This window comes from Hylobates moloch, unplaced genomic scaffold, assembly GCF_009828535.3.
Source record: "Hylobates moloch isolate HMO894 unplaced genomic scaffold, HMol_V3 SCAFFOLD_8, whole genome shotgun sequence".
Classification (NCBI taxonomy): Eukaryota; Metazoa; Chordata; class Mammalia; order Primates; family Hylobatidae; genus Hylobates; species Hylobates moloch.
In genome coordinates, this window is record NW_026652283.1 from 91,992,828 (window position 1) to 92,017,339 (window position 24,512).

Consider the following 24,512-nt stretch of genomic DNA (forward strand, 5'->3'; position numbering starts at 1 on the left):
AAAATATCCATTTAAATATACTGTACTATTTAATGTAAACTATATTTTAAATATATCTCTATATGCCCATAAAGGAGGAAATTTTAATAGTCCACTGAATTAAGAAAAGGGCAGGCACAGGTACCCACGCATGTGTATATGAAGGCTAGCTCAGTGTCCCCAAAGGTCAGTTACCCCAGCATGAAAACTCAGAGTAGGTCCTTATGATAGGCATTTTTAGCACTATTTATTTCCCACTTTGTTCCTTAACTTTCCTGCCCCTATTTTTAATTTATGCTGTATTGTTACAGTTTAAGAATTCTTGTAAAATGCTTTCTTTTCTGGATCAACAAAGAAAACAAATACGTGCCCATATATGTGTAAATTTCATGACCATAGACACCCAATCATACTGTAAATCCATGTGCCCCCACAGAGCAGGTTAGAGAACTTGTTAACTCATTTCAAGAATCACTGCTGCTAGAAATTCTTGGGGCCCCAGATGCAACTAAGAGTGAAAACAACAATATACGTAAGAAAGAAGATTAAAATCTAAAATACTATTTATTATCCTTTTACACAGAAAGCATTTTTGAGTTATACTATCTTACGGATAATAATTTCATACAAAAACAAATTACATTTTTGTCACTAACACTTTTTTATGGCAACTTATATAAAAGGCTTTTATAAGCGAAGAAAAATATTTTTTGTTTTAAACTTTCAAATTATGCTATTTTAAAAAATCTTTCAACAAAAATCTCAATCTGCTTTCTGGTTGTTTTTGTTAGTTCAGGAAGTTTTACAATTTAACTCTTTTTTAAGCCATCGTATGGACTGAAAATTAGTACTGAAATTATTCCACTTAAAATAAAAATTACTTGGCCATTTTTATTTCTTCTTCCGTAAAATGCAAGTCAGCCAAAATTTTCTCAGCCTTGAGCTCTGGGTACACTCAGTCTGATGAGATTTTCGACATTCTTCTTGAATTATGCACTCTCTTCTTGAATTATGCAGTCACTGCTTCAATTAATCTATCTTTTCCTTTTTTTGTCCCTAATCATAGCCTACTGCCAAGTGGGAGGGATGGATAAACAAACTGCTTAATGAAAGTGTGTCAGTTATACTGAACATCGACAATGAAAGAGAAATATAAATATTGAAAGAAATTGTAAAAATTTTTTAAATGTTTTAAAAAGAAAAGTGTGGCCAAGCGCAGTGACTTACACCTGTAATCCCAACACTTTGGGAGGCCAATGTGGGTGGATCACTTGAAGTCAGGAGATCAAGACCAGCCTGGCCAACGTGGTGAAACCCCATCTCTACTAAAAATAAAAAAATAAAAAAAATAAAAATTAGCCGAGCTTCGTGGTGTGCACCTGTAGTCCCAGCTACTTGGGAAGCTGAGGCAGGGGAATCACTTGAACCGCACAGATGGAGATTATGGAGGTTGCAGTGAGCCAAGATCTCACCACTGCACTCTAGCCTAGGCAACAGAATGAGACTCCACCTCATAAAAAAAAAGAAAGTGTGTTAGATCAGTAAATTTAATTTTCACACAATACCAAGCTAATAAGCTCTGACAGCTTGCCTACTCCCTATCCTCTCTTTATACCCAAACGTCAAGACTGCCAGTAGTCTGACTTCCAACTGGAATGCAACGGTGAGAGGATGATAACTTTGTAACTCTGAGAAGTATACCTATAGCAGAAAAAAAAAATAGGCACTTACAAGAGCTACTTTCATTTGCTCCTGAAATTCCCTTTCTCGGGTCTGAAGCTTCTTGGTCAGTTCCTGCTCTTTTCTGGCCAGCTCCTTTTCATGAAGCTTCTGTAGCTTAGCAATTTGTTCTTCTGAGGATTTCTGAAAATGAGCCAAATAGATAATATAAGGACACCCAGAATAAAATATGTAACTCCACAACTAAATACTATTATAATTTACTCAAACTAATAACTTTTTAAGAAGAAAAAATCATCATATTCCTAAGAGAAAACATATTTCCTACATAGATCAAAGTCATCAAAGCCATGATAGTTAAAAGAATAACCAGTAGTTTTCTTCTTATTTTAAGACAAGTGCTGCTACTGCTGCAATAGACTCCATTTCCACATCTTGCACGGATGTTCCCTACAAGTCAGGATAGGGGAGCACAGCTGGGGAATAAGGATGCTCTCAGAGAGGGCACTACACTGGTGAAGGTGCATCCTGGCTGCACCAATCAAATTATGGACAGCTTTCCAGGCATGTACTATTTATTAAAAGGCACAGGCCTTGTTCTTTTTTTGGATAGGAAACCTCAGTCTCATAAAAATGTCAAATCTCCTTATATAAACCTAAAAAGTTAATATATTAAAAAAAACAGAATGGGGGAGCCCACTGGACAACATAAACATGCAAGAATAACAAACACTATTTCAAAAAATAGGAGTAATAATAAGAAGCTATCAAATAGCATATTATAAAATTAGAGTAAACAGCTGGACACGGTCAGACGAAGCAATAGAACAGCACAGAGAATGCAGGAAGAAAAACTCACATTTAATACTTTAATAATTTAGTGTGTATTAAAGATAATATGGGTGGGGCATGGTGGCTTATGCCTGTAATCCCAGCACTTTGGGAGGCCAAGGCAGGAGGATTGCTTGAGCCCAGGAGTTCAAGACTGGCCTGGACAAGATAGGGAGACCCCATCTCTACAAAAAAAAAAAAGATAATATGGCATATCAGAGGGAGAAATGTGGATTACTAAATAAATGATTTGGAGACCATTTGGTAGCCATCTGGGAAAAATTTAAGTTGAATCCTTACCTCACTCCTTACACTAAATAAATTTCAGTTGGATCAAAGACGTTAACAGTAAAAAAAATGAAACCATAAAAGTGCCAGAAGAAAAAATCAAATTTTAAAAAATGATCTCAGGACTGAACATGTGTTTTTAAATTAAAAAAAAAAAAAAATCCAGATAGCATTTAAAGAAAAGCCTTATAAATCCAACTACAAGGAAAAAAAAATTTCTACGAAAACAAGTTGTAAATAAAGTCAACAAATAAAAAACTGAGAAAATTATTTGGCTAAAAGGACCTATGTCCAAAGGGCTAATTCTCACTATAAACAAAGAGCTTCTACAAATCAATAAAAGACCAACAGCCCAATAGAAAAGTGAGTTGAGGATTTGGCCAAATAACTTAAATAGAAAAAATGTATTTATCATACTGGTAAGAGTTATATATACTAGAATAATTTTTTTAACTTATAAACTTGGAAAGATAAAGTTAGATAATGCCATCTTTATGAGGGGGGGAAACATATTCTAATACATTGCTTGTGAGGGTATAAATTGTCTTCCACAGACCTCACAGCAACTAGGCAACAATTAAAAATACATGCAATCTTTACTTGAGTAATATTCCACTTCTAGGCATCTACCCTAAATAAATACATATGTGAACAAATATGGATAAGAATATTCACAGGCCAGGCACAGTGGCTCACGCCTGTAATCCCAACAATTTGGGAGGCCAAGGCAGGTGGATCACCTGAGGTCAGGAGTTCAAGACCAGCCTGGCCAACATGGAGAAACCCCATCTCTACTAAAAATACAAAAATTAGCTGGGTGTGATAGCACACGCTTGTAATCCCAGCTACTAAGGAGTCTGAGGCAGGAGAATTGTTTGAACCTGGGAGGTGGAGGATGCAGTGAACCGAGATCACACCATTGCACTCCAGTCTGGCGACAGAGCAAGCCTCTGTCTCAAAAAAAAAAAAAAAAGAAAAAGAAAAAAAAATTCATAATTTGCAATAGCAAAAACTGAAAACAATCTAAATATCTATCAATAGGAAACTGATTAAATTACAGGACATTCAAACAATGGAATCTTGAGCAGCCTTTAAAATAAATGGGGTAACACTATGAATTATCAACTACCAATGGCTAAGGAACAATCTCCTAGAAAGATTATTAAGTGGAAAAGCAAAATATAGAACATTCTATATAACAGGCTGTCTTTTGTGTTTAAAAAAAAAAGAAAAAACTGTATTTTTAAAAATGTCAGGATTGTCCATGTGGTTTTTAAGTCAAAAAAAAAAATCCAGATACCATTTAAAGGAAAGCCTAATAAATCCATCTATAAGGAAAAGAAAAAAAAATTACAGAAGAAAAGAGAAATTATATACACAGGCTATCTCTGGGAAATATACTCAAAAAGGAAAACAGCACTTTTCTTTGGGAAAACAGGGGAATCTTTTCACTACATACTTCATATCTTCTGATTTCTATGCCATATGTCTATATTATTACCTTTCAAAATAATACATTATTTTTAAGTTGTTGGAGTCCACGGTAACATTATTTATCACATCATATGACTATTTTAAAACTTAAAATATAGTCAGGCAGTTATAATTAAGGTCTTAATATATCCAATAATTGGCCACAAATAATTTCTACTTTGCAAATTACCTATAGTTCAGCAGGAAGAAGAAAATGAAAGAAATATAATTTGCCCCCCTCAATGCCTGTCATGCACTCATAAGTAAAAGCACAGAAACCTTACTATGAGTTGTAGAAATGCATACTGAAACTCTGAAATCCAAGCCTCATCTACTCAGATCTATAATTTATCTTAAGCCATTTTAGTGGCCATGATCAAATATCAAGAATATAAATGGGGAGTCAGTAAAGAAATAGGACACAATGAGCAAAGTGGCAAGAAAGGCAAACATGACAGGAGGAAAAACAAGCAAAAAAACAAAGCAGAAAAAAATGGGTGAGGAAGGAAGCTGGGAGCAGGGAGGGGCCATGATGATGACATGTTCATATTTCTGAAAAATTGAAAATCTATGGGATTTTAAAAATTCATTAATTTCTAAGAGATCTTTCCAAAAAGCTAACTTTTAAAGTGAGGTCTATCTATATTAAGAGTAACCAGAACATTAAGTAACAATGATCCTTTAAAACATTTAAACAATCTAGCCCCTCAGTCACTTACTCCCTCATTCCCTCAACACACATTAGGCAAGTACCTTCTTGGCCAAGTTCTTTGGAGGATATGCTACTGAAGCAGCTAAGTAGCCTATCTTCAAGGTGCCTAAGAGTCGGGGAGCCACAGAACAGTTAAGGCACATCTCAGTTTATAACATAGTCCACTGGAGAGAAAGCAAAGCTTAGAAGGTTCCAAAGAATTACCTAAGTATTAAATGCATTTATCTATCAAAAATTTTACTACATCCTGAATATCAGGAAACAGTCAATGTCTAAAATACAAACAAACTCTTCTTTACAGTCAAAGAGTGTAAAGAAAAATACACTTCAATTTCAAATTTGTTGTAGCCCATTTCATTACAGAATTATTCTTACTTTCATTACATCAACAACCTCCTGCTTCACCCGACTTAATTCCTGTTGAAGACTGATGCGTTCCTCCTCACTTGTTTTTTCGATAGTTTTTATTTGTTCATCCATTTCTGCCTTCAGTTTTCTCCGTGCTTCCTCTGTTTTTTGGGCTGTACTCAAAGCTTTTTCAAGTTCCTCAAAAGCTATAATGAAAAGAGCAGAAAACAAGTATCTCAAGAAATATTATCATTGAGCTAAAGTGTTTTACATTCAATTTTTGAGAACTAAGAGCAGCAGTAGCAGGATAGGTTAAAAAACTCATCACTGTTCTAAGCCAAGAGACACTGGAGTTGTTGAACAAAGCCACAAGAAACGTTCGGTCACCAAAACCAATTTGTCACTGAGTTCTGGATTAGGATATTAAGACTGTTTATATAAGCCTAAGCTTAGAAGTTTGGAAAAAATAAATTACTGAAGGCTCTCCATTCTCTACCAGTTTCCTTATGGATAGTACATTTAAAGAAATGAAGATATGTCCCTATTTCTGTACTGTATAATTTCAATTGTTTTTCATTTGCTCTACAGTTCTTATCATCAATAATTATGTAATACTATTATATACTCACTATGACACTTTTAAGAATGGAAAAACTATTCTTAGGCATATTTTATTTTTAAAAACTTCTTAACTATAAAATAAAAGAGCAGAGATTTTTGTTTGTTTTTAAAACATTTACTGGCTGAATATTTTGAAATGAAACTTACTATTTGTATAAGTTTCAAACCAGAGTTGTTTCCAGGTGACTGGAAAGAAATCTTTACCTGATTCAACAGTATTATAGAAAGGCACTGCCACAGCAGAGGGTTTTTGGGTAAGATAAGGAAGAATTCAGGCTCTGCAAAAATAATCATCTTGGCTAGAGTAGTAAGGTTTTTTCGTGTGTGTGTGTGTGTGTGTGTGTGTGTGTGTGTGTGTGTGTGTGTTTGAGACGCAGTCTTGCTCTGTTACCCAGGCTGGAGTGCAGTGGTGCAATCTCAGCTCACTGCAACCTCTGCCTCCCGGATTCAAGCAATACTCCTGCCTCAGCCTCCCAAGTAGCTGGGACCACAGGCATGCAACACCATGCCTGGCTAATTTTTGTATTTTTAGTAGAGACGGGGTTTCACTATATTGTCCAGGCAGTCTCAAACTCCTGACCTCAAGTGATCCACCCACCTTGTCCTCCCAAAATGATGGAATTACAGGCATGAGACACTGCATCTGGCCAGGTCTTTAAGGAGGCCAAACAGCTCAACATTATCAAACAAAATCAGAGAGGATGGGTGCAACAGGTGTGTAACTTGGCATCAGAAATACATACGTGTGACCCAGCACGGTGGCTCATACCTGTAATCCCAGCACTTTTGGAGGCTGAGGTAGGTGAGTTACCTGAGGTCAGGAGTTCAAGACCAGCCTTGCCAACATGATGAAACTCCATCTCTACTAAAAATTAGCCTGGTGTGGTAGGACACGCCTGTAATCCCAGCTACTCGGAAGTCTGAGGCAGTAGAATCACTTGAGTCTGGGAGACAGAGGCTGCAGCAAGCTGAGATGGTGCCACTGCACTCCAGCCTGGCCGACAGAGCAAGACTTTTGTCTCAAAAAATATATATATGTGGCTGGGCGCGGTGGCTCACGCTTGTAATCCCAGCACTTTGGGAGGCCGAGGCGGGCAGATCACAAGGTCAGGAGATCGAGACCACGGTGAAACCCCGTCTCTACTAAAAAAATACAAAAAAATTAGCTGGGCGTGGTGGCGGGCGCCTGTAGTCCCAGCTACTCGGAGAGGCTGAGGCAGGAGAATGGCGTGAACCCGGGAGGCGGAGCTTGCAGTGAGCCAAGATTGCGCCACTGCACTCCAGCCTGGGTGACAGAGCGAGACTCTGTCTCAAAAAAATATATATATATATATATGTGTGTGTGTGTGTGTGTGTGTGTATGTTTATGTGTATTTGTGTATACAGATGGTTCCTGACTTATGATGGTCTTAGATTTGTCAACTTCACAATGGTGCAAAAGCAATACTCACTCAGTACACTCCTCCGCTTAATAATAAAGTTATGTCTGGATAAGCCCTTCACAAGTTGATATTGGTATTTTCAACTTACAATGAATTTATCAAATTCTAACCCCATCATAAGTCAAGGAGGATCTGTATATGCCTGTGTATATGTGTACGTATATGTGGGTTGTATATGTATGTATGCACGCACACACACACACACACACACACACACATGCATTATTAGCATAATGATACCCCAGGAAAGTCCTGCTGCTACTGTCATCCTAGATTATTTCCTTTAGTCCTCACAGAAGTCTCCAGCCTTCCCTCTACCATTGAGATAGACTATAAACAAAACTCAGTTTTCAAGATGAGTTTGTAATCCTACCAAGAAACGTTATGTCCCAGGGAGACAGTTGTCCACTGACATATATAATATTTTCACTTCCAGTGGTATAAGAAATGTGGGAACTTCAACCTATGGCAGCTCAGAAAAAAAGGCCTTTCAGTAACAGTTTGGTTTAACACAGTGGTTTGGGCACAGGAATTGCAAACCTGAAGACAAACATCTATTCTAAAGCATTTTACTAAAGGCAAATTGCCAAGAGAAGGGTGAATTCTGGTAACAACAGGGAAATGCAACTTAGTTTGCTCAATCATTTAAAAAATAATTTATCTGGCAACCATATATCTTTTTTTTTTCTTTTGAGACTCGTTCTTTTTTTTCTTTTGAGACTCGTTCTTTTTTTTCTTTTGAGTCTCATTCTGTCACCTAAGCTAGAGTGCAGTGGCGCGATCTTAGCTCCCTGCAACCTCCGCCTCCCAGGTTCAAGCGATTATCCTGCCTCAGCCTCCAGAGTAGCTGGGACTACAGGCGCCCGCCACCAGACCCGGCTAATTTCTGTATTTTTAGTAGAGACAGGGTTTCACACCATATTGGCCAAGCTGGTCTCAAACTCCTGACCTCGTGATCCGTCGCGCTGGCCTCCCAAAGTGATTATCTTTTTATATAAAAAGCAAATCTATCCAATTTATTTTGTATGCCCAAAGTATAAAACTGATACTCAAATAAGGTCTAAATTTCAAAGGAATATTAATTAGCTGAAATCATTTATAAAGATTCCTATTGCCAGATGCAGTGGGGGGCTCATGCCTATAATTCTAGCACTTTGGGAGGCCAAGATGGGAGGATTGCCTGAGCCCAGGAGTTCAAGACCAGCCTAGGCAACACAGTAAAATCCCATCTCTACAAAAAAATTAAAAATTAGCCAGGCGCCGTGGCTTGTACCTGTAGTCTCAGCTACTCTGAGCAGCTGAGGTGGGAGGATCACTTAAGTCTGGGAGGTCAAGGCTTCAGTGAACAGTGATTGTGCCACTGCACTCCAGCCTAGGTGACAAAGTGAGACCCTGTCTCTCCAAAAAAAAAAAAAAAAAAAAAAAAGATTCCTATTCTAACTTTACTGGCATTTGCCTGCAAACCCCAAGATGATAATCCTTAGATATAAATATGTTGGAAACAAAAGTGGTGTCTTTGCTTTACATATTCTTTTACTATAAATTCTAATGTCAAGCATACAGAAAATATGGAAATAATGAACGCTTACTACTAACAAGAAATTAGTTCCCTCACTTAAAAAAATCAGTCAAGTAAAGTGACTAATTATGGGAAAGATTCTGAAACAAAGTGCTTACTGCCTAATTAGTTTGTGTTGAAGATTTAAACGCTGGAGGAATGAAAAAAGATATGACAATGTCTTTTAATGCTTAGATGTCATCAGCACCTTTTCATTATTATCCAGCATATAAAACTGCATCTCAGCATTTCTGAGTAATTCACAGAAATATCTTCAATCAGGCTCTGGAGAAACTGAAGACAGTTTTGATACCCTTTCATCAAAATAAGAGTTTAAATGAAAACCTTTTGTCAGTTAAGTAAAATAAAACTATGTAGTCAATACTAGTGAATTTTCTGCTTTCATTTTTTAAATTCCAGAATCCAGCACAGTATAAAAAATAAATGTAATGTTCTCACCTTTTCGAACAACAAAAAATCCATGCCACAAGTTCCTATTTACATATAATTTTCTGCTAATTAAGTTTTCTAATCACACTCAGTAAATTTCAGGATATTCTTCTATACACAGTCGAATTTTAGTGTTTAATCCACTAAAACAGTTTGTCCAAGTCACCTTATTATCCATCATACAACGATGAAAGTAGGATGGATTTGGTTTCACAGTTCTTTTCATCTAAATTTAACCCTCTCTCCCACTTTCCAGTACCATGTCAGGGAACCAAATAATTTCACACCTAGAAAGAAACCATTGAAATCTTTCATTGATATATGGTAACTGAAGCATCCAAATTTTCCTTCAGATGTTAAATCAACTTGAATATATAAGCCTGATGATAGAACTTTAAAATTGGCTTTAAGCAACGATCCATACCTTGCAATATTTTTAAAAACTAAGAATGCTGACATGGATCGAGCTCCGTTGGGCAATAATGTTTCTTACTAAAGCAGAATTTCCGAGCCAATCAATTACTAATGGCTTTTAACTCTCAACAAAATGCAGTATGTTATACTTCTTTCTGACACAAAACTCACTGCTTTCCACCTCCCCATCCTGCTTTAAGGAAATGGTAAGTAGCCAAAAAAAGCAGTGGGGAAAGGCATTTATATTTTATATATATATATATATATATATATATAAAAAATATCCAAACACAGAAAACATATTTCAAACCCATTATGGATTCTACACTGTATCACAAATGAAGCCACTTCCTCACAGGAAATCTGCCTCCAACACTGAGTCTCATTACTATGTTTAAAGAGCATATACTGAGAGTTTACTTACTACTCAGAAACATCTCACCTGACCTTGTAACCCCCAGAAATGGTGTCCACAGCCTACTAATGTTCTAAAAGTGAATTCCCTACCCTTTCCAAAGTGAAACTAGGATTTTAATGTAAGTATTAAAAAAGTATGTTCAAAATGTCTAGACAATTTATCTTTCAAATTCCCAACAAAAGATAAGTGAGTGGGGAGAAATAAAGCGTGCATCAGTCACAGCTGAAAAGTCTTCTGCCAACATGCAAGAGTGCATGGGAAAACCACAGTCACGGCACACATCAATAGGAAGGCTAAGCACGAACTGCCGCAGAATGTTGCAAGAACACACTGTGTTCTTCCAAAGCAAAATTCAATGTATCTCAGGCAATTTTTATTTAAAAAAAAAAAAAAAAACACACACGCACTTTAAAAATACTTTTAGGTCAATCTTTAATGAACTGTAAGTATGATCCTCTGTCAGTTAAGTAAAATGCAGAGCAGACCCTTTACTGCTAGCTCCTCACTTTCCACTTCAGATGAGGTTCACTCACATCCATGGGAATTATACAAATGGACAAATGCTCTCTATAAGGGTTAAATGAGAAAGGCTGACAATCTGCAGCTCAATAATCCAACCATTCAGTCGTCAAATACATATTTAGCAGCTGTTTACCAACTGCCAAGCATATGCTAGGTATTAAGTGACAAAATATTTCACAAAAAGATAGCTGAAGTAGTAAGAAAAGGGAATAACTAATCCTTAAATAGCTAGGAAGAATGTGGCACTGTTTTTGCTATTCCAGCACTTCTTAGGATACTCCACATCCTGAGCATCCTAATCAATTATAATAAGAAATGCCAGAATTCTGAGGTTTCATGCAGCATTACTATTTTGTTACACTGTCCCAGAGAACACTTTACTATATGGTTAACAAGACCCACTTCTACTCCCAGTGTAGGAAATAAACAAAAATGCAGAAGTGTGAAAAGGCTGTTAACCTCTAGATTAGCTGATGATCCTAACAAGCTGGTTAATGACATGAAGAATGAGTAAGTAAGCCAATGCCTGTCTTTATCCCAGCAAAAACAAACAAAACGAGTGAATGAAATGCACTACAAAATGAATGAAATGCAAATTAACAGAAAAAGCAACAAAAAGAATTTTATCAGAATTCCCACTGAATCATCAAGCCTCTTTGGCAAATAAAATCAAAGTCTACAGCAGCAGTTCTCAATATGTGGTCCAAAGATCCTGGGGTCTTGAGACCCTTTCAGAGGATCTGTGAGATTCTCCCTTTTCCAAATACGTGTCTATGTAAGGGTAGGTTTTCTTTCTATATTTCAACCAAAATAACACATCACAATGGATTAAATGCAGAAACAGGCATGAAAATCCAGCTGCATTTTATTAAGCCAAGCAATTAGATAACAAAAATGTAAAACAAGGCCACTCTTCACACTAAACCTTATTTTGGAAAATATAGGTAGAATGAAAAAGTATTTATGCTAACATGTAATGGATTTATAACTGGTTTTGTTTGTTTTTTGTTGTTGTTGTTTGTTTTGAGACAGAGTCTCGCTCTGTCAGCCAAGCTGGAGTGCAGTGGCACGATCTTGGCTCACTGCAACCTCTGCCTCTCGGACTCAAGCAATTCTCCTGCCTCAGCCTCCTGAGTAGCTGGGATTACAGGTGTATGCCACCATGCCTGGCTAATTTTTGTATTTTTAGTAGAGACGGGGTTCACCATGTTGGCCAGGCTGGTCTCAAACTCCTGACCTCAGGTAATCCACCCACCTCGGCCTCCCAAAGTGCTGGGATTACAGGCATGACCCACCACGCCCGGCCTATAATTGTTATTTTTATCTTTGAAACAGAGTCTTGCTCTGTAGCCCAGGTTGGAGTGCAGTGGCATGATCTTGGCTCATTGCAACCTCCACCTCCTGGGTTCAAGTGATTCTCCTGCCTCAACTTCCCGAGTAGCTGGGACTACAAGCACGCACCACCATATCCAGCTAATTTTTGTATTTTTAGTAGAGACGGGGTTTTGCCATGTAGGCTAGGCAGTTCTCAAACCCCTGGCCCTCAAGTGATCCACCCACCTCGGCCTCCCAAAGTATTGGGATTACAGGCGTGAGCCACCACACCCAGCCTATAATTGTTATTTTAAAAATGAATTAAACAAATATTGTTAAAATTTTTACTTTTAGCCAGGCGCAGTGGCTCACGCCTGAAATCCCAGCACTTTGGGAGGCCAAGGCAGGTAGATCACAAGGTCAGAGTTCGAGACCATCCTGGCTAACACGGTGAAACTCCATCTCTACTAAAAATACAAAAAATTAGCTGGGCGTGGTGGCACAAGCCTGTAGTCCCAGCTACTCGGCAGGCTGAGGCAGGAGAATTGCTTGAACCCGGGAGGCGGAGGTTGCAGTGAGCCGAGATCACACCACTGCATTCCAGCCTGGGCGACAGAGTGAGACTCCGTCTCAAAAAAAAAAAATTTTTTTACTTTCAATTATTAATACAGTAAATATCAATACATATAACCCACATAAACAAAGCTCTTTGGAATCCCCAATAAGTTTTAAGAGTGTTAAGAGGTCCCTGAGATCAAAAAGTCTGAAAGCTACTAGTCTAGAGCTTACATAAATAAAAATAAAATACTACCACCCGGTGGCATAAATTAGATAGTGCAATGCTTATCTATAAATTAGGGCCTTCGCAGAGATTTAATAAATATCACTTTTGCAATGGAAATCTACATTTTAAGCCATACTACAAAATATATAACAAGATTCATTCTATAAACTGACTATGCTTTGACAATTTATCCAAATTTTCTTTTTCTTTTTGTTCTTTTTTTTTTTTTTTTTGAGACACAGTTTCGTTCTTGTCGCCCAGGCTGGAGTGCAACAGCAGGATCTCGGCTCACTGCAACCTCTGCCTCCCAGGTTCAAGCAATTCTCCTGCCTCAGCCTCCAGAGTAGCTGGGATTACAGGCACAACGCCACCATGCCCGGCTAATTTTTACATTTTTAGTAGAGACGGGGTTTACCATGTTGGCCAGGCTGGTCTTGAACTCCTGACCTCAGGTGATCCACCCGCCTCAGCCTCCCAAAGTCCTGGGATTTCGGGCGTGAGCCACCACACCCAGCCCCAAATTTTCATGTATATTTTACATACATATTTATCTATCAAATACCTTGAAAACATCAGGCTAATGTTGAAAAATATTAGACTAAAGCTAAGTACATTGATTAAATTAGAAATATAATCCTGCACCAAAGAAATGTGTTTTTAAATTACCGATGGTTTCAAGTAATAGTGACATTGTTGGAGACATAAATAATTGCATTTTAAAAGCCATTTAAAATAAATTTTTCCAGCAGTTATTCATTTAGTGCCAAAATATGTACATATTTACTTATCTAACATGGCATACTTAAATCTACTTTAATTCATCCTTTTTTTTTTTGCCTGAGAAACATGGAATTTTCTTTGTAAAGCTTATTCTAACTACCCATGATAAGAAAAAAAATAGCCCTTACCCCAGTCCTGTTCATACAAGGCTTGGGAAAGGCACCATGATTCACTTATTGGCATGTGTGGATGCACAAAAATAAGATGTTTTGTGAGACTTAAGACTCCAAGAAAATTTTGTTACACAAATTATCAGTAACTAACAAAGCAGTTAAATACACGTGATTTTGGTTTGTTATATAAAAATGCATAAATCTTACACATTATTTAAACACATAAACTATTTTAAAGGGTCTTTCAAACATCAAATAAATATGTTCTAATGAATTTCTTTTGGTGTATCAGACCTATACTAATGAATAAAAAACATATTTCCTGCACAAACACAATATGACAATAAAGAAGCAAAGAATGTTTTGAGTTAGTCCAAGTTTTTAAATGCCACCAATCATATAAAACACGTAACTTCAGCAAAGACAAGGTACATGAAAGGGAAACGGGGTTTACAAAAGTTACTGTACTCTAGAAACTTCCCTAATCTAAGCAAAATATTTTATTCATTTTGCATAATTGTAGGAAAAAACATTTTAATGGGGGGGAGGAGGATTAACACTGTGGCATGGGTTATTTTTTTAATGGCTATATCTATTTAAATCACTTAAAAGTAGCTAACGAAAAAGACTAAAAGTCTATGGTTAAGAATTTATCCTGAGATAAAATTCAAAGATCTAATAAGCTATATCTCAAAATTGTCACAATAGTATAACAAAAATATATAATAATCTAGATGATAAACAAGGAAATGATAACCAAGTAAATGATGTACATGCACTTTGACACAGCCATTAAAATATGTTAGTACTTTAGCAACACGTAAAAGTGTCAATAACATAATGCTAAATGGGGGAGAAGAACATACAAAATAGAATGTACAGTATTATTACAATAATATAAAAATAAAAATTAGAGAAAACACTAAATGGAAATTTACTAAAACAACAGTGATGTGATTTTCTCTATTTTCCAATTTTTTGGTAATACACTGCATTAATAATTAGCTACCCCATCTCCTATCCTGATACACACACACACACACACACACACACAGAGAGAGAGAACAGTCAAGAACTAGTGTGAACTTCAGTAGCATTAACATTCTACACTGGTGCTACACTGAGGATATAATTTCCTGGAGAGTTAAAATAGAGCATTATGCATTTAAGCTGAATCACCAAACTTTTCCAAGTTTAAAATCTGGTTAATAGAAGATATGACCATCTGTTCTTAAGTAACAACTAGAAAGAAACACTATCAACAATTGTAGAAGCACTTATAACCAATAAACTTATTTTTTGTTTTCTTTATCCACTAAAATACATATTTTTAACAAAACAAGAATGCTATGCTCTCATAATACGTCAAAAAATACGCCTAACATTTCTACTAGAGAGGAGACTGTTTAAGAACTACAGGTTGATACACCACCCTGAAATCGGTACACCACCGTATTCACAGTCTCAGTATTTTATAATAGAATTATTCTTTTTATGCCAGCATGCAAAAACAGAAAAATAAAATAAAGAAAATAAACAATCATTCTGTTTAAAATCAAAGACATTCAGATTTCCTCTGTCCTCCAACATATGAAAGGTACCACAATTCATCTAGAAAAAAATATGAGGAGCAGCTTAAGAGACTGTTTCCTAAGAAAAGTAGTGGGGAACATTCTTGAGCTGATTTTGACATCCAGAATAAGTGAGCCAAAGGAATTAGTGATTTGTCTACTAATATCCACATCAAGAATTACTAGCAATACCAAAATTAAATTTCTTCACAGTTGAAAATGCATTTGGAGAGTTTATTTTCTAGATAAGAGTTTTATGTAGACATATCTACTTCTAAAATCCTAATAGCAAGCTGTAATGATGTTAATGTTTCCTTCACATGGCCAGTTCTTACGTGTTTAGCCTTTGAATTTTAAATCTAACAAAGAAGAAAACAAATATTTAATAGAGCAATTGAATTTTCCAATAGCCAGACTATTTATAGAAATCCTACTTCCTTTACATTGACCTTTTCTTATGTTTAGTACTTAATTGGAAGTTTTCTTTCAATTGGCATATGCCTTTACATTTGAACTAAGAATCACTTCCTACTTGAACAGTTCTGTTTAGACTCAGCTAAGACTATTAAATGAAATACAGTTTGTGTGCAAAACTAGCTTTCATTATAGATGTAAAAGGCATTATCTTCAATGTAGAGCCAGTTTGTTACAACTTTGCATCATAGCCCTCTATTATTATGACTACAAATATAATTTTTAAGAAATCTATAAAAGCACTTACAACTTTATCTAAAGACTTTCCAAAATAAATGTATCCATTAATAACTTAAATCTGGGCAGGGCGCAGTGACTCACGCCTGTCATCCCAGCACTTTGAAAGGCCAAGGAGGGTGGATTACCTGAGGTTGGAGTTCGAGACCAGCCTGGTCAACATAGTGAAACCCCGTCTCTACTAAAAATACAAATATTAGCCAGGTATGGTGGCACACATCTGTAAACCCAGCTACTCAGGAGCCTGAGGCACGAGAATCACCTGGACCCAGGAGGCGGAGGTTGCACGAGGTTGCAGTGAGCCAAGATTGTGCCCAAAAAAAAAGTAATAATAATTTAAATCTTAATTCTTTTAGTATTTATTTTTTATGTTTGACAGTATTAATAGAAAAAATTTTAAACCTTTAGACTATCAATTACTTATAAAAATATGGTTTATGAAAATCACACTGAAAGACAAAATATATCTGCGTTTTGGAGAAGCAAGCGAGGGAAGGAAAGCTGTTCTACTAAAGGTTTAACTGGAACATATACCTGAAAATTTTATCCTGCATGTGAATGAACTATGTATTTTGTCTACCTTTTCATCATTTACCCTTTTCAGCTTGATATTTATTAATCAGTTTCTATCTCCTCATTAAGTACACCCAATTTTAAAAGAAATGTAATCCCCTGACCAACATTTTCTCTCTACTGGCTACAATAGTCAACAGAAAACAGTTCTAAAAATGGAAAGGCTTGATATGAGAAGCTGAGGTTATCCGTTAGATTTTCTGTTCACTGAAAGCAAACCTGTTGAACCAATATCTTACAACACTCAAACTGCTTCAAGTAAGTCTTCAAAGATTATATTCTGAAAGATGCCATCTACTCTCTCTAAAGGGAAGTTTTCTTAGGTTTGATGAGAACAAATTCATTAACTAAATTCCCCAGTCACTTTATCCATAAAATAATTCCAAGAAGATGGGGAGATATTTATGAAATAGTCAACTATTTCTCTGTCTAGAGACCCAGTCCCCTCCTTAACACCTTAAAATCTGGCTTATAAAATCATTTCTCAAAACTGCATCCTCCAAATCAAATCCTTGCCAAATTCAAAGACCTTTTCAAAGTCTTCATCCTACCTTCTCCATTCCTTGAAACACATCTTATATTCCCCCAAAAAGCTATCCACAATTCCTATGACTTCATGAGGTAACTTTTTTTTTTCTCATTTATGTCTCATTGCCAAATTCAAGACCTCTATATGGTTAAGAGCACAGACTCTGAGTCACAATGCCTGGATTAAATCTTGAGTATATACTTACTCTCTGTGCATAAATGTAGGTAAATTACTTAACTTCTATGTTCTTAGGTTTGCTTATTTGTAAAATGAAGATAATAGTATTATTTCATACACTTGTGAGGATACAATACAATACAAGCAAAGCCCTTAGAGCAGAGCATTACTAAAGTAAGTAATGGCTAGCAGTAGTATTAACAATAGTAGCAGCAGTAGTACTAGCAGCAACAAGTGCTAAGTAAGTGTCAGCAGAAGCAGCTGCTGCTGTTACCACCACGACTATTACTACTACTGTAAAACTTAATCTTTTGTAGAAATCCACCTCTCCTACAGATTTAACCACAGGCTTCAATCCTAGGCTGGTAACTCCTGAAAGATGTTCCAATTTCATATTTCCAAATTCCTGCAACTCAATTCCATTTGAAAAGCTCATGACTGGCTCAAATTCAGTGTATCTAAATCATTTCACTCCAATTCTCAACTTCCCTGTTTAGATTCCTTATTCTAATTCCACACTACTATTCATTAAGTGTCCTAAGCTTAAAACTTTGGAGTCAACTTAGAGTCCTTACTTTTCTTCTGCCTCCCTGAGTTGATCAGATACCAAATTCTACACATTCTACCTTTCTTCTCCTTCCCAGAACCACCATCCTAGCAAGGTGGCCAAAGCTCACAGTCCCTGAAACTGGATTTCTGTCTTTGCTTCTAAGTTTGACTTCCTGTTTCATTTCTCTTCTACATAAAACCCTAGCTTCCATTACATTATGCCTTCCTATTACTGGTTTCCTGTTACTTTGTATATCGAAGTCTAAACTCAGCTACCTACCTTTTAAGATTTCAATAGTCAGTTCCTTTACAATCCAACTGCATTTCCCACTTCAGCAAGAATGGTTTTCAGCTGATTCACACACCCACTATGATCACTGCCTGTTTATGGCATTGTAGCATCTGAAATGTGTGCTGCCCACATCTCTCTTGTTAGGCCCATTCTGTTGATTATTTGAGGTCCAATTCAAAATTCACATCTTCACTGATGTGAAGGCACAGTTCATCCTGCTCTCTCCTCTTTCAAACATCCCTCCTTTCCTAGCTTTAGTTGATTTTGTACCTTGTTGAATACTATGCTGGTTTCTATACTTTATAGCCCAGCATTTATTGTGTCAAAACATGCTAGTAGGCCGGGCGCGGTGGCTCACGCTTGTAATCCCAGCACTTTGGGAGGCCGAGGTGGGCGGATCACGAGGTCAGGAGATCGAGACCACGGTGAAACCCCGTCTCTACTAAAAATACAAAAAATTAACCAGGCGTGGTGGCGGGCGCCTGTAGTCCCAGCTGCTCAGAGAGGCTGAGGCAGGAGAATGGCGTGAACCCGGGAGGCGGAGCTTGCAGTGAGCCGAGATTGCGCCACTGCACTCCAGCCTGGGCGACAGAGCGAGACTCCGTCTCAAAAAAAAAACAAACAAAAAAAAACCATGCTAGTAACACTGAAGTGTTCATTATTCTCTTTAAAAGCAGACTATAACTTATACTTTTTGTTTACCCTAAAGCATCTATAAGGTAGCAATTATTTAATAAGTACCATGCTGTACCTACTGGGAAGTTCTAAAATTTTAAATTTGAATTTTGATACTCTGTCAGCACAAATTTTCTGTAAGGGGCCAGATGATAAATATTTTAGGTTTTGTAGACCACATATGGTCTCTGTCATATATTTTTCTTTTGTTCAACTATTTAAAAATGTAAAAATCATCCTTAGCCTAAGGGCTGTACATAAATAGGCTGTGGGCTGGATCTGGCCCACAGGCCACAGTTTGCCAACCTCTGCCTCCTCTAATGAGCAGATGGGTGTCTTATTAGGAGCCTCTACAGTTAAGAATTTTTATCAATATTTAACTCATTTTTTAAAATACTGGTCAAGCACTTTAAATAACTTTTGAGTTCCAACATAAAACAAGTAACCCTCGAATTCTTACCAGCTCTTTCCGACTTTTCTTTCTGTTCCCGTAATTCCTCTCCCTGGGTAGTCATCTGTTTGATGCGACTACGGAGTTGAGCAATTTCTTCTTCTTTCATTTCAAGGGTTTCATGCATCTGACGTTTTGTCTCTGCGATTACCATTCCCTGAATAGAAGTGAAGACTCTAAAACATTTGCATAACAAAACTGCATCATCAACAGCACAGATAAAACTTAATTTAAAAGGCAGAAAAATGCCAGGCATGGTGACTCATGTCTGTAATCCCAGCACTTTGGGAGGCCAAGGAGGGTGGATCACCTGAGATCAGGAGTTCCAGACCAGCCTGGCCAACATGGCAAAACCCTGTCTCTACTAAAAATACAAAAAGTAGCCAGGCATGGTGGCACATGCCTGTAATCCCAGCTACTCAGGAGGCTGAGGCAGGAGAATTGCTTGAACCCAGGGGGCAGAGGTTGAAGTGAGCTGAGATCACGCCATTGCACTCCAGCCTGGGTGAGAGAGTGAGACTTTGTCTCAAAAAAAAATTAAAAATTAAAAAAAAAAAAAGGCAGAAAAAAATGATATTTCTTGCTAAGTACAGCATAACAATTATTTCAGTACTTCACAAACTGAGGTCTGTTTTCTGCTCTAATCCTATTACCTAGCATAACGGTATTTTTTACATTACAAATTTTAATAGTTTAACCCTTAAAGCATTAAAACATTATTACTTAAAAGATTTATTTTATAACCTTTCTACAAATGTGCTGTCTTAGTGAACAATTTATAATGAACAAAATATAGTCTTCTGAACCTGGCTTGGCGCTGCAATAAACTACAAGTATTGATCTGTGCTATAACATGGGGATAACCCCAGAGACTTGAGAATGGAAAGTGCCTGCTGCCACACTGGATAAAGCAAAATCCCAGGACACATCTACCTGGTTTTTCTTTTTCTTCCTGTGACTATCTCTGGTACCACCACTATTCCCTACTTTGTAAGGCATCCCCATTCCTCCAACTTGCTAGTTACTTCTGTTCCCTCTTTCTGGATGATCTACACTAGAAATGGAGGTCAGCGGGGGGAAAAAGACAACTAAATGGTATACAGTAAAAAAGTCATTTAGGACTAACAAAAAACGAGGTGGTTCACTTGTCTCTTGAAAAAATGTTCAGACTTTGTGACAACTATTTTATGGTCTTAAGATTAGCACCCTCTCCGCAGGGTTTGCCAACCCTTGCTTTAGAGTATGACTCTTCCAGACGGCTAATATTAATGGAGAGACAGAGAGATAACAACCAAGTGAGGCACTGTTATATAAAATCTCAGAACAAAATCATGGGCCTTCAGTTTCTTCAAAAACCAAAATATAGTGGAAAGAGGAGGAGAGAAGATAATTGAACCAGTACATTAAAGAAATCTTAAGAGTCATATCAACCAATTGCAATGAAAAAACTTTATTTGGACCCTGATTCATAAAAGAGCAAAAAATACATGCGAAACTAGAGAAAATCTGAAACTGACTAGATAGCAGGTCATATTTAAAAATTATTAAATTTTTAGATGTGATCATGATAATGTGGTTATATTATTGTAAAAATAACATCTCTTATTTTAAAGATATATTAAAACACCTTTGGAAAAAAATGATAAAATTTTTTGGATTTGCTCTAAAACAATTCTGGGTGAGTAGGACAATGAGAGTTGAGAAGGTACAGATAAAACAAGATTAGTCATGAGATGTTAACTGTTGAAGCGGGGTGGTGGGTTCAAAGAAATTCATTTTAGCAGCTTTTCTTTTGTAAATGTTTTAAGTTCTTCATAATAATAATAAAAAAAAAATTTAAGTAGACCCTCAAGAAGTTTGTAATCTAGCAAAGCAATATTATCAAAAGGATGAAAAAGATTGCCAATACATTTTAACAGCAGGATAGCTCTGACATGTTCTTAATTACATGACCACTTAAAATACTGTAGTGATAACCCGGCATATTAAAGAAAATGGTGGATGCTATGGAACAAACCGGGAGCTGCTTAGAAAAAGGACCCAAGAACTTGGAGCTGAAAGACTTCGGTCAAAACTGTTTACCCATGAATTTTCTGGTTGCCTTTGCTGCGTAGCTATAGCTGCTGCTCCAACTCCAAACTAGCAAAGGTAAGACTCATTCCTTCCTCAATCCTCTAATCTCACCTACACATTCTAAAATTCATTTGTAGAAATTTTTATTTATGCTAATATATACATTATCATTTATTTTTGTTTGTTGTTTTTTTAAGAGACAGGGTCTCACCCTGTCACCCAGGCTGCAGTATACTAGTGTGATCATAGCTCACTGCAGCCTCTAACTCCTGGGCTCAAGCAATCCTCCTGCCTCAGCCTCCCGAGTAGCTGGGACCACAGGCATATACCAACATACCCAGCTAATTTTTTATTTTTTGTAGAGAGAGGGTCTTGCTTTACCGCCCAGGTTGATCTTGAAGTTCTGGCTTCAAGCAATCCTCCCGCCTCAGTCTCCCAAAGTGCTGACATTAAAGGCATGAGCCACTGTGCCCAGACCCTTATTTACTTTTTAGGCAACTTATCTGAGAGATTAATCTGTTTCCATATTACTTGAAAGAACATACTAATATCATTCACATTTAGAGTGCCTTAACTATAAATAACTTTTCTCTGTAAAGTAGTTATGTACTATAAATATAAACTTCCTTTGCAACAGTTATTCTAGTCTACAAATCAAAATGCTGGGATCAAGAAATCAGAGAATCAGTTTCACATGATACAAAACTAATGCTAGTAGTTACATAAATCTAGAAATTAAAAAGATTTTTCATGGAAAAAGCTGCAATAATTTTTGGAAAACAGAAACAAGCATGAATGTTTCCAACTGTTTCCAAAAGTAAATGTTGGGGCCTCTTGACAAATTTTAGTATCATAGGTTTTGTTGTTTTACCTTATCTTGTTCAAGCTGTTCAATTAAGTTCTTTGCATCACGCAACTGAGTGATAAGTTTAGTCTTCTCGGCCATATGAAGGTCCTAAAAAAAATTTTAAAATTCATTTCCATCTCTAATAAAGCTTCTTCTCATTTGAGAACTCTAAACATTTATCTAATTTATATACATGTTACAGTGCAGAAGGAGAAAAGTACACAGGAAGTCTCAAGGTTTGGTGTTATGTAGGCCAGGGCAAACAAAAATGCCCTTTCCATCCACTCTCCTTTCCCGGAGGTACAAGCCATGCTGTGGAGCCTGTGGATCTAACTTTATAGGATTAAATTAGAACAAAACTCATCTGCTCTTTTACCTTTATCTTTTCTAGTTCTTGAAGTCTTTCATCCAGTTGTTCTTGCAGAGCTTCTTTTTCACTAGTTAACAGTGTACATTGTTCCTTATGTGACTGAATTGTTTCCTTACAACGCTTAAGTAGGTTCTCTTGACGCTTAACTCTTTGCTGGAGTGTTTCCAGTGTTTTAGCAGAAGTTCCATCCTCCACTAACAATAAAGCAATGTAAGGAGGGGCCATCAGTAAGGAATATGAAACTGCCTTTGCAAAATTATGACTGAGTCAAAGAGATCTAATCTAACCGACTCCATCTTGGTTCTAACCTTTAAGCTGTCATTGTTCATTCCTGGGTGTAGGCTGAACTAACTTTGGGAGAACTTAGCTTATAGTTTATAGTTTAAAACAAAGACAATAAAAGCCATTTCCCAAACAAACCTCCTTCTTGCCTGGGGACTAGATTGCCTTTGTAGGACTAACAAATTAGCCAAAAGATTAGAAATTATCATTTAGGAGTCATGCAGCTGAAGGCTACAAGATTCTGACCACCACTAAACTGCTCCTAATATCACTGCTTGAGATATTTTACAGACCCTGCACTTGATGGATCAGCTGGCAACACCCAGATCGATCAATTGGCTCATCTGATCTTGTGGCTCCCACCCAGGAAGTGACTCAGCATAAGAAGACAGCTTTGATTCCCTATGATATCATCTCTGACCTGACCAATCAGCACTCCTGGCTCACACTGGCTTCCTCCCACCCACTAAATTGTTCTTAAAAACTCGGATCCGTGAATGCTTAGCGAGACTGATTTGAGTAAAATAAAACTGGTCACATGTACAGTCGGCTCTGCGTGAATTACTCTTTCTCTACTGCAATTCCCCTATCTTGATAAATCAGCTCTGTCTAGGCAGTGGACAAGGTGAACCCATTAGGCGGTTACAAATATAAGGGCACTCCAGAACAGTCTGTTACTACACAGGTGTGTATTCCCTTTTTTTTTTTTTTTTTTTGAGACGGAGCCTCGCTTTGCCACCCAGGCTGGAGTGCAGTGGCATGATCTCGGCTCACTGCAACCTCCACCTCCCTGGTTCAAGCAATTCCCCTGCCTCAGCCTCCCGAGTAGCTGGGATTACAGGCGCATACCACCACATCTGGCTAACTTGTTTGTATTTTTAGTAGAGGTGGGGTTTCACCGTGTTGGCCAGACTAGTCTCGAACTCCTGACCTCAGGCAATCCACCTGCTTCAGCCTCCCAAAGTGCTGGGATTACAGGTGAGAGCCACCATGCCCGACCAGGAGTGTATTCTTACACCAATATTCTGCTATACTCTTAGTCAGATGAAGAAGGGACAACCCTAGTCAGCTAATAAACTGGCACCCTTCCAAACCTCTACTTAGTATTAGTTGTTTAATCTTTATCTGAAGAAGCTTAGCAGTGAATTCACCTCTTTGTGGTTCAACCCCATTCAGAATGGCATAGTAGTTAACTAACATTAACTGAATCCACCCTCCTTAAAATGACAGTTTGATAATCATCTTTTGTTATTCAAAATTATGTGTCTTAGCTCACCTCCCAAAAGGATTAATAAAGTATTCTTTCCAACCACATTCTAATCTCTTTCTGAGAGGAGTTCTGGTAAGTGCAACTTTCTCCATCTCTTTACATTTATGAGTCTGAAGTTTCCACATGTCTGGGAATTTCAGGACTGACCCCCCCGCCCCACCACCCCACCATAGGCTGGTTGTTCAGGTAGTTAACTGCTCAACTACTTACTCCAAATTTATCGTAAGTCCCTTTGAAAGAAAAAGCTAGGAAATAAAAGATGGGAATTTTATTGCGTATATACCTCAAAGCCTCAAAGCAAAGAAGGCTGTAACTGAATTTTAAGACAAAATATAGCTATTTCTTCTTTTTCCAGTTAAAAAGCAATTAATAGGACAAATACAAATATCTATGAATATAGAAATATTTAAGCAAT

The 24,512-nt window shown here is 37.2% G+C and overlaps 1 protein-coding gene across 6 annotated transcripts in view; it reads right to left on the reverse strand.

Moving 5' to 3' along the window:
• Window positions 1–24,512, reverse strand: part of GOLGA4 (golgin A4) — a 121,373-nt gene that overhangs the window by 45,904 nt on the left and 50,957 nt on the right. For all 6 annotated transcript variants that reach the window (XM_058441992.1, XM_032162087.2, XM_032162088.2 and 3 more), the window contains 5 exons: window positions 22,552–22,739; window positions 22,200–22,283; window positions 19,265–19,412; window positions 5,339–5,517; window positions 1,711–1,842 (listed from right to left, as the gene is read on the reverse strand). In XM_058441992.1, coding sequence (XP_058297975.1) covers window positions 1,711–1,842; window positions 5,339–5,517; window positions 19,265–19,412; window positions 22,200–22,283; window positions 22,552–22,739 — 731 coding nt within the window. The remainder of the gene's footprint in view (window positions 1–1,710; window positions 1,843–5,338; window positions 5,518–19,264; window positions 19,413–22,199; window positions 22,284–22,551; window positions 22,740–24,512) is intronic.